Below are 12,485 nucleotides of genomic sequence, written 5' to 3'. Positions count from 1 at the left end.
GGGTTGTCTGTATCTTCCATGTTAGGCGGGTTATTCTCAAGAGGAGTGGACTCCGCTCCTCACTCACGAGAAAGTGGCTGGTCACCGGGATGCCCAGTCCCATGCTTTATGCAAACTAAATCAAAATAATTGCAAACAAAACTCCCCCTGGGACTCTTGTTAGTTGGAGGCACTCGTTGTTTCGAGCAAGCCATGGATTGATGCTTGTTGGTGGAAGGGGGAGTATAAACTTTACCGTTCTGTTTGGGAACCGCCTAGAATGTGTGTAGCATGAAAGATATTGCCATCTCTTGGTTGTTATGTTGACAATGAAAGTATACCGCTCAAAATATTATTCATCTCTATTTCAAAACCGAGCTCTAGCACCTCTACAAATCCCTGCTTCCCTCTACGAAGGGCCTATCTATTTACTTTCACGTTGAGTCATCATCCTCTTATTAAAAAGCAACAGTTGGAGAGCACCGCTGTCATTTGCATTCATTATTGTTAGTTTACATTGAGTATGACTTGACTGGATATCTTTTACCATGAATTACAATGTCTAGTCAGTCCTTGATCTTTAAAGGTGCTCTGCATTTATGTTTTGCGGTCTCGCAAAGGGCTAGCGAGATACCATCTTGTTATATCATATTATGATTGTTTTGAGAAAGTGTTGTCATCCGAGATTTATTATTATTGCTCGCTAGTTGATTATGCCATTGGTATGACTAAACTTGAGACCTAAGCGTTATTGTGAATGTGGTTAGTCATAATCTTTGCTGAAAACTTGAGTGCTGGCTTTACATATTTATAACAACAAGAGCAAACAGAGTTTGTAAAAGTTTTTCTTTATCACTTTCAGTTTATCAACTGAATTGCTTGAGGACAAGCAAATGTTTAAGCTTGGTGGAGTTGATACGTCTCCGTCGTATCTACTTTTCCAAACACTTTTGCCCTTGTTTTGGACTCTAACTTGCATGATTTGAATGAAACTAACCCGGACTGACGCTCTTTTCAGCATAATTGCCATGGTGTTATTTATGTGCAGAAACAAAAATTCTCGGAATAACCTGAAACTTCACGGAACAAATTTTCGGAAATAATAAAAAATCCTTGCAAAGGATGAAGACCAGGGGGCCCACCACCTGTCCACGAGGGTGGGGGCGCGCCTGCCCCCCTAGGGCGCGCCCCCCTACCTCGTGGGCCCCCTGGAGCTCCTCCAACCTCAACTCCAACTCTATATATTTGGTTTCGTGGAGAAAAAAATCAGGAAGAAGGATTCATTGTGTTTTACGATATGGAGCCGCCACCAAGCCCTAAAACCTCTCGGGAGGGCTGATCTGGAGTCCGTTCGAGGCTCCGGAGAGGGGAATCCGTCGCCATCGTCATCATCAACCATACTCCATCACCAATTTCATGATGCTCACCGCCATGCGTGAGTAATTCCATCGTAGGCTTGCTGGACGGTGATGGGTTGGATGAGATGTATCATGTAATCGAGTTAGTTTTGTTAGGGTTTGATCCCTAGTATCCACTATGTTCTGAGATTGATGTTGCTATGACTTTGCTATGCTTAATGCTTGTCACTAGGGTCCGAGTGCCATGATTTCAGATCTGAACCTATTATGTTTTCATCAATATATGAGAGTTCTTGATCCTATCTTGCAAATCTATAGTCACCTATTATGTGTTATGATCCGTTAACCCCGAAGTGACAATAATCGGGATACTTACAGGTGATGACCATAGTTTGAGGAGTTCATGTATTCACTATGTGCTAATGCTTTGTTCTGGTACTCTATTAAAAGGAGGCCTTAATATCCCTTACTTTCCATTAGGACCCCGCTGCAATGGCAGGGTAGGACAAAAGATGGCATGCAAGTTCTTTTCCATAAGAATGTATGACTATATTTGGAATACATGCCTACATTACATTGATGAACTAGAGCTAGTTCTGTGTCACCCTATGTTATGATTGTTACATGATGAACCGCATCCGGCATAATTCTCCATCATTGATCCATTGCCTACGAGCTTTCCATATACTGTTCTTCGCTTATTTACTTTTCCGTTGCTATTGCTATCATCACTACAAAATACCAAAAACATTACTTTTGCTATCATTACCTTTTGCTACCGTTACCACTAGTATCATGTTATTTTGCTACTAAACACTTTGTTGCAGATATTAAGTTTCCAGGTGTGGTTGAATTGATAACTCAGCTGCTAATACTTGAGAATATTCTTTGACTCCCCTTGTGTCGAATCAATAAATTTGGGTTGAATACTCTACCCTCGAAAACTGTTGCGATCCCCTATACTTGTGGGTTATCATGTCCTCGTCTGACAATTCAGCAACATAATACGTTGCAGCCTGTGTAGGTCAGCACATGGAATATGCTGGCAAGATAACACCATAGAGCAATGAACAGAACAACAGCTAACACTACATGGATATATGGCTGGTGGAGGCTCTATGGTTAACATTTGCATAAAGCTAATTTTCCCTACATCAAAGGAATATATTTTATTTAACTACAAAGTTTGTTGAAAACATTGAGAAGGTAACCCCAACTCAATACCAAAACTAAAAGTTATAACCCGACAAATTAATTAAGCGATGTGCTGAGAACAAGATAATAATTCAAACACCAGATACTCAAGATGTCCATAATCGGGGACACGGCTAACTATGATTAGTTTGTACACTCTGCAGAGGCTTGCACACTTTTCCTCACAAGACTCGATCTCCTCCATTGTATTTCTTACACTACATGATGTTTGAGAAACAGATGACCGAGACACAGTATTTCCGAAGAGGTCCCCTTAACCGATACATAGGCCGGTACACCTACAATCCCCTACATCTGCTAGCCCATCATGGAAAGGATTCCCACAACTTACTCAACTATGCTAGAGCCCATAATGGCTTGTGGCTGCACACAGAAGTTTCTAGCATTAATAATCTTATGATCCCTTTGAGCCTGGGTGGCAAACCATAGGATGGTCACACGGATACCCCGGGATCTCCTTGGACAACACTGGATTCCCCAGGTGCCATGTAACGACCCGGATTTGATAGAATCCAAGTCTGTGTGCTTACTGTGCTATCCCTGAATCATAGCTAGCACACACAGTAACAAAAATGAATATCAGTAAGACATACATCATTCTACTACAACGGTAGATCCAGATATATATATAAATCATACCTTAGGCACAGCTCAAGCTGGCAGATAATACAGTGGAATTATACGTAGTCACTAAGTTAGGCTCCATCAACGCCACTGGGCTCGTTGAGTGTAGACCATAACCCTATCGTCTCTTAATCTGTCAAGATCTACACATGACAGGTGCAGGTGAGTACATGAAATGTACTCGCAAGTTTCAAAGGAAAGTTTAACAGAATATATATGCAGGATAAGTATTGTGGAGGTTTCATTTGCGTAAAGCCAATTTTCTCCTATACTAAATTTTATAAACTATTTTTGGAATAGAAACAGTTTTTAGTTTAAAAAGTAGGAGTGAGACACTTGGATATACGCACCAGTGCTCAGTCTCCAAACTAATTTTAAAACATAGGTTGAAGTGAAACACATTCACTGTGCTCACTCCTCAACTTTAACCCTTAAAAATAGATTTTTACAAAAGAGAGGGGAGATTCTTCTTCAGTAAGTCTTCAGTTGCTCAATTTGCCCGTAACTGGGGGCACGGCTAATCGATTAGGTTAAACCCTCTGCAGAGGTCGTACACGTTCCCCACATGACACAACCAACCCCGTTTACCATTACACACTTGGGTGTACGACTAGGAGGAGATTGTGACGAAGCCTTTCCGTAACAGCCCCCTATACCTGACCAAGCCGCCCGCAACTTAGGCAATGAAAGCCCCTCTCCGATGGCGGTCCTGAGGTAAGGGTTTCCCGTTAGTACTAAGCTAAGCCAGAGCCCATAGTAGCATGTGGCTGTACTGGAAGCTACATCAAACTGTACTTGAAAGATCTCATTCCCCTGGACGGCGGTCCCCACCAAAAACCGTGTGCAAGACCCCAGTGGGCGCATTCACTGCAAGACCCCGATGGGCACAATCACGTGTAGACGCTCCCGTCATACCATCCTGCCGCCCAGGGAGTAGAAGTAAAACAATATATAATTTTGTTTTAAAAAGATTTTCTCAAACTTTGCTCCAAAGAGAGCAAGTTTAAAGTTTAAAACAAGTTTGGTTTTCATCCCACCCATTTTGTGCAAGCATGGCTAATGGTGAGTCTTGAACCTATGGCTCTAGATAAATATAATACTTTGCAAAACTTTTATAAAACATGCATAGTATTAAAATTTAAAGAGTTATGCATAGTATGAAAATATAGGTCGAAGCATGATCAATTTGCAACTTGCCTTTAGTTTCGTAGTCACAAGGTTCTACCTCCTCGTAGAATTCACCTTCGCACTCGTCGCAATCTAACGCGATAAATAACTCAAGTAAGACACTCGGCATATCCACATTCACATAAAAATGATTCAAGCAAGCATTCAACACACAAATAACATCCAAATGAAAATCCAAATAACAACACAAATTATTCGATTGCCACTATCATAATTTCTAGGGCACAGTTAGGGTTGATATAGAATCAGGTGTGGTCTTGAAAGAAAATATGACATAGTAATATTCTAGGGTTGGAAATGATACTAAGTGAAGATCTTGGTTTGATATAGAAGATGGGTTGTGAGACAAGTTCTTACAACAAATTCTATCATGAGATTATTCGGAATATTTGACTTGGGTTAAATAAAACTGGCGTGGCATAAGTTTCAAGATAAAAGGATTAAATTCTTAATCTTGTCACTTCAAAGTTTTGTGGTCATATCAAATGTCCAGAGAAGTTTCCTAGGGATTAATCTAAGAGTTTTACCCTATAGTCAAATTTTATTTTAACTAAGTTATTAAATGATGATCCAAGAAGGTCAAACCAAGGTGTTGATGATAAAACAGCATCTAAACTATGTTGGAAAACTAATCCATCAGTCCAACAGCAAGGTTAGGTCCTAAGGTCCAACTTCCATATATAAAACATTTTTATATGGTTTACAGAATAAAAGATATAGCAAAATTACTCAAATTCGTATTTAAATCAAAACTAAATTTTAATTAGCGCAAAAGTGAGATTTATAATTTTTATAATAAACTAAGGTCTACAGCTATCCAGGGATATCTTATTTGTTGAATTCCGAGCTGTAGATTAAAAGATATGAATTTCTGAAGGTTAGGTATTTTTCTGGAAATTAATTACGAGATGTTAATATGAGCTGCCACGTGGCGTGTTACTACAGGCTGATACCCCTTCGCGTTTTTTTTAACTAACAGAGGAGGGCTACGGTGCTTGGATCGTGATCAAACGATCAGGAAAAGGGAGGGAAGGAGCTCACCGGACTTGAGGTCGCCGGCGATGGAGAAGACGGCGGCGGTGCTCGGGTTCGGCGTTGGTGAGGGCTCCGGCGTAGTACAAGCGGCGTACGAGGGAGAGGAGGCCCGTGCAAGCTCGAGGATAACCACGGAGGGTTCGGCCCTGTCCTCGGGCAACCGTGAGGTCTCGCCGGAGTTGGGCGGAGCTCCGGCGGATGCGATGACGAAAAACAGCGCGCTCCGGCTGTACAATCGAACAAGATAAAGGTTCAACAAGATGCGAATCCACTGGACGGAGAGAAAGGTTCAGGATTTGGGGCATGGGCGTTCAGGATTTGGGGCATGGGGTACCTCGGTCGCGACGGAATCGTCGTCGGACTTCGATGCTTTGTCGGATTCCGGCGAGCAATTGCCCGCAGGAGGGATCGAAGTAGAGAGGGCTTTTGAGCGTGATGATGTAGGGGAGTGGGATGTATCCAGAGATGATATTTATAGGTGCGAGGGAAGTCCATACGAAGAGATCCAGGACGATCTTAGTGCGGCCAATAATGGCTGTTCGTGCATGTACGTTTCACGGATCCATTCGACGAATTTAAGCAGCAATGTTGAGTTTTGATTCCCTGAATGGACTCGTAATAATGTCCTCCGCATTTTTTGTGTAGACGCTGAAGTGAAACGGGCAAGGAATTAACTGGGAGGAGGGGAGGAAGAGGAGGCCATGCTTGTTCCTCTCTGTTCCTGAAGGTTGAACGAAGAGAGGTACAAGAAGACAGCGCCTGGGCCTTGCGCTAAACGAAAGTGAGATGGGCCTTAGTGGGAAAAGTGTGGGTTGTGCTGCAGCTACGCCATAAAAACAAATGGCCTTAGCCCAAACGGAAAACAATTTTTAAAGAAATTACAAATTGTTGGAATTAAAAGTATTGCTAAAATAAATAATTAAAATGTGTATGTTAATCATAATTTTATTTAGAGTCCACAAAAAATAGTTTTCAGAATTTCATAAAATTAATTTTGTGCACAAACTACTATTACCTTTTTATGGCATAAATGAATTTACTCAAACAAATCGATATTGAGTTTTGCAAATTCACAAAACGATAATTTTACAAATTAAATATTTCCAAATATATTTTTGAAGAAGTCACATTATCTCCTCTCATTAACTTATATTTGGCATTAAATTCGATATAAGATCCAATTTCAATGAAACTCATTAATTCAAAGAACTCCAAATAAAATATTCATCCACTACATTTGATAAAGTCATTTTATTCTCACTCATATATTTGATTGTGGATATTCCGAAAGAATTGAATGCCCTTTGAATTCTTGAATAAACTTTCCAAACCATATTCTTTTTTTGGACAAAAATGTTATCAAATTTTTATTTAACATGGTTTGAAAACATTTAAACAAGGGCTCAAAAGTTTTAAATTCTTGAGAAAACTGAAGCAATTCATACAATATTACTTATTTATTAACATTCCAAAATTTAGAAAATTTTGGGATGTTACATGCCACAACCAATCTACCCAGATGTGTGTTAAAGTAGTCACCTCAAGTTAACCCTTAGTTAATAATAACTCTCACATCTTTCATGAATTCTCTCAAAACCAAACCATGTCTACGAGCATAGCATAGCAGTATAAGCATAACGTAGTAACTACCTAGGGTTTGATAAAAGGCAATAGGTTGCTACCTCATCAACTACTTCCCAATACCCACATGTTAATCAAAATCCTACTCATGCAATGTTTGAGGGTTGAAACTAATGCATAAAAACTGGGTAATAAAGGGATATGATCAAAGTGTTACTTGCCTTGCTGACGATCGGAAAACCCTAGAGATTCGTAGTAGCAAGCCTCGCACTTTGGAAACTCTATCATGAACGAACAATAGCATACATAAGCACTCAAGCATAAGATGAAAGGTAAAACCAAGAGAAAAGATCTAAACTGAAAGTTCAAGTGAAGAGCTTTGATTTGCAAAAAGAAACAATCAAATCGGAGTTACGAAACTCAAACTACGATAAAAAAGGGTTCAAATTCAAATCTGCTTGAAACCAAATTTTAAATTTTCAAAATCATGTTTAAGTTGATTATCTGGATAGAGGAAAACGAGGATTTTGGCGTTGGTTTCACTGGATTTGGACAAACGAGCAAAAAGTAGCGAAGGTTTAAAAACCAGGGACTAATCTGCGATAAAAGTAATTACGGATAGGTCCCTAGCCGAAAATAAAACTAAAAAGAAAAATCTATGAGAGGAACATCCGCTAACAAAGACTAACGAACGAAATCGTTCGTTAACAGAGAAGAACGGGTGAATGTTCGCTAATTAGCGAACCCTAAAACAAAACCGATCTATTACGCGAAACCAAAAAAACCGGGCGGGTTAAATCGGTTTATACCGGTTCGGGTCGGAAAAACCGACGGCGGCGGCGACGTTCACCGACGACGGCGGGAGCGGCTCCGGCGAGTTGGGCGAGGCGTGGCAGCGAGCGGTGGCGGCGACGTGGCGCGGGAGGTGGCGCGGGGTGGCGGCGCGGCGCAGGCGGCGGCTACGGCAGGAGGCATGGGCGGCTACGGCGGCGGTGGCAGGCGGTGGCGGGGTGCGGCGGCTGAGGAGGAGGGGGTTGGGGGTCCGGCTCCTTATAAAGGTCGGGGGGTGACGGCTTGCGGGAGGGGCCAGCCGGGGCCATGTCGGTGCCGGACTCCGGTGGAGTCCCGGTCGGCCACGACGGGGAAGGCGGCGGTGGCTAGGCCAGCTGGGCCTTCGGCCCGGTCGGTCCGAAAGATTTATTTTAAAATAAAATTATAATTTCGCGCGAACGGAAAAATCCAAAAATAAAATAAATAAAAACCCTAAAATCCCAAAACAATTTTCACGACCCTCTACTAATATTTAGGACCACGTAAACATTTTTCTGTAATAAAATGCGATTTTCCCTAATTTACTTGAATAAAATCTCAAATAAAAATTCAATAAAATAAATATTTTTATTTAAAATTAAATTTCCATTATTTTCTCTGTTTTGAAGAAGTAATATTATCTTCTCTCATTATTTATTTATTTGGAAATAATTTGGAAAAAATAATTTCAAATAAAATTCTCTTTGATCCAGTTTACCAATTTTAAAAATTTCAAAAATGGAATTTTATGAAAACCTCCAACTCTCTCAAATGGTCCTTGATTTGCTTAAGATCTTTAGAATCAAACTGTCCAAATAAAACCAATTCAAAAAATGCAAGAATCATGAATGCATATGATGACCTAAATGATTAATTAACATCCAAATTAAAAATTAGGATGTTACATATAAAGAATGGCGGCATGGCCGTTGAGGTGCACGATCTTGCAGGGCGTGCAAGAGTGCGCATTAACGTGGGTGGAGGCATGCCTATGCTTCTTGGCTGGAGGTTGAAGGCAATTTGATAGCCAGGGCGTGCCTGTTAGTAGCTAAGAGGCTCAGGTGCGCTCTCAGCTGTCTATCGATCATAAGATCGTGCGGCTGACGTTATCTCGTGAATTATGTATGGAAACTCACTAAATCTTCCCTAATAACGCCGCGACAATTTTCCAGAAAAACCCTTATGTTTTTAGATATTCAACCCGCAGTTCTATTTTAAATGGACCTAAGAAAACGTTTCATTTTTACAAAAACACCCTTTGTTTATTTGCATTCAACCCGCGATCCTGCGTCCGCCACCGCCGACCGCGCCCAGCGCCTTCACGCGCGGGCTCGCGCTCGAGCCTCCCCGCCGCCCCGCGCCGGCCAGCCACCAGAGCGCCGCCGTCGGACTAAGGCGCCAACCCTGCCCTCCTCTCCTTCCCTCCTGGCCCTCCACTTCTATCTCTCACCTCCCTCTCTTTCTCTCTCTCTCTCTCCTTCGCAGGAAGCCATGGCCGTCGGGCCTTCATGCCACGAGCTCGCCGCCGGCCTGTGACTCAAAGAGAGGGAGACGGCGAGAGGCGGTCGAGGCCAACGTGGGAGATGCTCCCGCTGACACGCACATGCAGAATCGTGACGACGGGCGTCGGTGAAGATTCCGACGAATGACGCGGGCATGACGACGGGAGTTCTGAGATCTGGGCAGCGCCATTGTTGTGGTGCTGACACGCACATGCAAGATCGCGACGGCATGTGTCGGTGAAGGTTCCGAATGACGCGGGCGTGACAGCGGCAGTTCTGAGATCCATGGGCGGCGCCATTGTTGTGTTGGAGTTGGTACTTCCTGCTCGAGAGAGAAGAGAGGGTGAGAAGAGAGAGGGGAGACCGGGGAGAAGCGCGGGAAGGAGCTGGCTCACCAGCGGGGTCCTGCTGCAGATCGCCAGCGAGGGTGCGAGGAAGCGCTCGCTCGACTCACTCAAATTCGAGCTACGGGAGAGGGGCGCCTGCTCGTGCCTGCTTCTTGGACGAGGGAGCGAGAAGGCGCTCGCGCTCGAGCACGGCGGGGGATCTGTGGGAGGGATTCGCTTGAGATGGGGAAATTTGTTCTAATCCAGCTGACTATAAACAGTCGGGCCACGCGTCCACTACAGGGTCCCACGCACCGCTACCTCACCTCTTTTCTGGTTCAGTCGTTTCCTCCCACCGATCCCTATCCACACATGACCTTATCTCTCCACCATAGCACCCTGTATACATCAACTGACACACAATTTTTCATTTTACAGGGAAAGGGTCCCAACCGCCCCGGAAGCTGCATTAGATAAGACTATGGTGATACAAGTTAAATGGAGGTGCTAAAAAAAAGAAAAATACGGCACAACAATCAGATTTTACCAGGACTCTAACATAAAAGTGGGAAAAATAACTAGGTCCTCTACCACCAATCTTGAACTGAAGCTCCAGAAATTGGACGACGCCGATGCAGCGAGGAGCACCACCCTGCAGGCCTATTCAAAAACTATTCATGAGTTACAAAATAGTTTATATGTTCATAAAATATTTGCTTATTCAAAATGATCATGGATTTCAAAAAATGTTCGCTAAATCAAAATATGTTAGTGGATTTCAAAAATTGTTCCACCAATTTCCAATTAAATATTCATCGAATCTAGAAATGTTTGCCCATTCAAAAAAATTGTTTAAAAAATGTTCACAATTTTAAACAAATGTTTGCAAATAGTATAAAATGTTCATGTATTCAAAAAATGTTCTTGATTTTAAGAAATGTTCAATTTTTTGTAAAAGTGTTCATGGACTTTATGATGTTTTTTTCTTCCGTTGCAACACACGGTCCCTTTTGCTAGTATGATACATAAGTATGATATATAAATAGTATCTATATCAATATAAAAAGATTCACAGAGGCAGATTTAATTAATTTCAGCTATCAAATTATGTTAATCCAACGACCTAGACTGCTTCAATATCGAGCGCTCAACACGTTTAGCGTGCAGTTAGTTTCATGCCAAATATAGTGCTAATCACATAATAACACGCAAATAATATTTTACTTAATATCCACATATATTTAATATACCTTTAAATTAACGTGCATTTTACGTACACATTGACTAGTGATATATAAGTATGATATACATATATATGTGGCTTTTAACTGGGAATAACATGCATCTGTCATATGCCATGTCTAACCGAATTATGTACTAAGACATCTGGAAGCTCACTAAAAGGTGCACTGAAAGCTCAGTCACGAAGAAACAAAACAATCGAAGGCCTGGACGGCTAGAAGCTCCGGTTGTTCATTCGGCTGCGGACCCGCCGTATGAACATGTCAGCGGCGTGGTCGATCTCCTCCTTGATGTTGAACTCCTTTCCGTCCCCTTCCCTGCACCTCCTGATGACGTCCATCACCGACGGCTCGTCGTCAGGCAGCCGATCTTCCTCCATTGCCTCCGCGCCACCACCGCGTTCCTCCTCGTCGACATCGTCGCCCTCCTGGAGGCTGCAGTCGTCATCGTTGTCGTCGAACAGTGAGTGCGTCCAGTCTGGGTAGCCGTAGTGGCGGTCATCGTCGTCGCTGACCACTTCTTGCAACAGCTCGGAGAGGCCTGGGACGTCGACTCCATGCATCGCGGCCTGCCCGTCCTCCTCCGCCGCCATCGTCGACGAGGCGTGGACCTTGCGGTGGTCGTGCACCGGGTCTCTCTGGCGGCCCGGCAGGAGGGCGCGGAGGTGGCGCGACACGGTGCCGACCATCGCCGTCCTGTGGCGGAACGAGGCGAGGAAGAGGAGCCGCGCCCTGAGGACGCCAGCCCTGCCCCTCAGCGCCCGCACCGCCTTCCTCAAGAACTCGGCAGCTTTGCTGATCTTCGTCTTGGCCTTCATCTTTCCGGGTAGCTTCTTTCGAGCTCCTTCTTGGCTACCTAGCTAGTTCTTTAGCGAGTGCAGGAATGCGGACAAGAGAGAACAAATTGGTGCTGCTGGTTATCAATTGCAATTAACGAGTGCGTGTGTGGTACTGGTAATGGCGAGACTGAAGTGTTGATGCATGGGACATGTGCCTTGTTTTAAGGACACGGGAGCTCAATTATTTATAGATGCAGGCAGCTAGCCAACTCAGGGTAACCGGGAAGGTCAAAAGAAGGAAAGGTACCAAGAAACTTGGGAGCTCGACAAAGCAAAAGCTCTTTTTGAGGAGAGACACTGCCCAATCAAACTCTTCTATGGACCAAAAGCTCTTTTTGAGGAGTGCACTTCAGGAATGCATTTTACCTTTCGGGTGAGGATGTCCACTCTATATTCAAACTACAGAAAGTTGGGAAATACTTTGATATTTTTGAAAGAAAAAGAAAATATAGTATTTCAAACATCCTCCATCCATTATAACGAAATCCGTGTACTTTTGTGTAAAACCACCCAAACTCTGCATATTTCTCATTGACAAACAAAAATCTCTAGCTTTTTTTTCACGAATACGCAAAGATTGAATATCATTGCATTGATAGGAGAGAAGAATGAGTACAAGGAGCGGCTACATGAGCATTACCTACATGAGCTGGCATGAGCTTAGGAGACCAAAGCTGAGGGACAAGGGTTGGTCAGCCGTAACAAAAAATATGAAAAACTATCTCTTGGGTAACATAGTGGCCAATCACTGGCGCCGGCACTGGCTCAGAGGCGGATGTCTTCTTTT

General features: G+C 43.1%; 2 protein-coding genes across 9 annotated transcripts; both read right to left on the bottom strand.

The window, feature by feature from the left end:
* Positions 1-2,622: 2,622 nt before the first annotated feature.
* Positions 2,623-9,882, bottom strand: LOC125520352 (uncharacterized). 8 transcript variants are annotated; one of them, XR_015610234.1, is made up of 6 exons: positions 9,688-9,882; positions 7,790-9,614; positions 7,202-7,261; positions 4,374-4,436; positions 3,192-3,309; positions 2,623-3,103 (listed from the first exon to the last, which is right to left on the bottom strand). XR_015610234.1 is itself a non-coding variant. In XM_087534408.1 (5 exons), exons 1-4 carry the CDS (start codon positions 5,892-5,894, stop codon positions 3,258-3,260), a joined length of 507 nt encoding a protein of 168 aa, XP_087390534.1. In that variant the 5' UTR covers positions 5,895-7,195; the 3' UTR covers positions 2,623-3,103; positions 3,192-3,257. The 8 variants fall into 8 exon arrangements, 2 of the variants coding, with proteins under 2 accessions (XP_087390534.1, XP_087390535.1); XR_007288630.2 differs by having other exon boundaries at positions 3,192-3,319; positions 9,688-9,881; XR_015610235.1 differs by having other exon boundaries at positions 9,394-9,614; positions 9,688-9,881.
* Positions 9,883-10,925: 1,043 nt separating this feature from the next.
* LOC125525444 (uncharacterized) lies at positions 10,926-11,983 on the bottom strand. The gene has a single exon (XM_048690454.2). It carries the CDS (start codon positions 11,675-11,677, stop codon positions 11,075-11,077), a length of 603 nt encoding a protein of 200 aa, XP_048546411.2. The 5' UTR covers positions 11,678-11,983; the 3' UTR covers positions 10,926-11,074.
* Between the last annotated feature and the right edge of the window lie 502 nt (positions 11,984-12,485).

This window comes from Triticum urartu, chromosome 7A (genome assembly GCF_056163025.1).
Source record: "Triticum urartu cultivar PI428250 chromosome 7A, HENAU_Tu73, whole genome shotgun sequence".
In the NCBI taxonomy this organism is placed as follows: Eukaryota; Viridiplantae; Streptophyta; class Magnoliopsida; order Poales; family Poaceae; genus Triticum; species Triticum urartu.
This window is presented reverse-complemented; position numbering and strand designations above follow the sequence as displayed.

What these genes read in the sequence shown, in the direction of transcription:
- LOC125520352 (XM_087534408.1), bottom strand. Translation starts at nt 5,894, where the DNA reads ATGGACTTCCCTCGCACCTATAAATATCATCTCTGGATACATCCCACT. An exon ending in ACGATTCCGTCGCGACCGAG is followed by an intron (nt 5,627 to 5,733) that starts GTACCCCATGCC and finishes TCGATTGTACAG; the next exon opens with CCGGAGCGCGCTGTTTTTCG. An exon ending in CGCCGGCGACCTCAAGTCCG is followed by an intron (nt 4,437 to 5,405) that starts GTGAGCTCCTTC and finishes TTATCGCGTTAG; the next exon opens with ATTGCGACGAGTGCGAAGGT.
- LOC125525444 (XM_048690454.2), bottom strand. Translation starts at nt 11,677, where the DNA reads ATGAAGGCCAAGACGAAGATCAGCAAAGCTGCCGAGTTCTTGAGGAAG.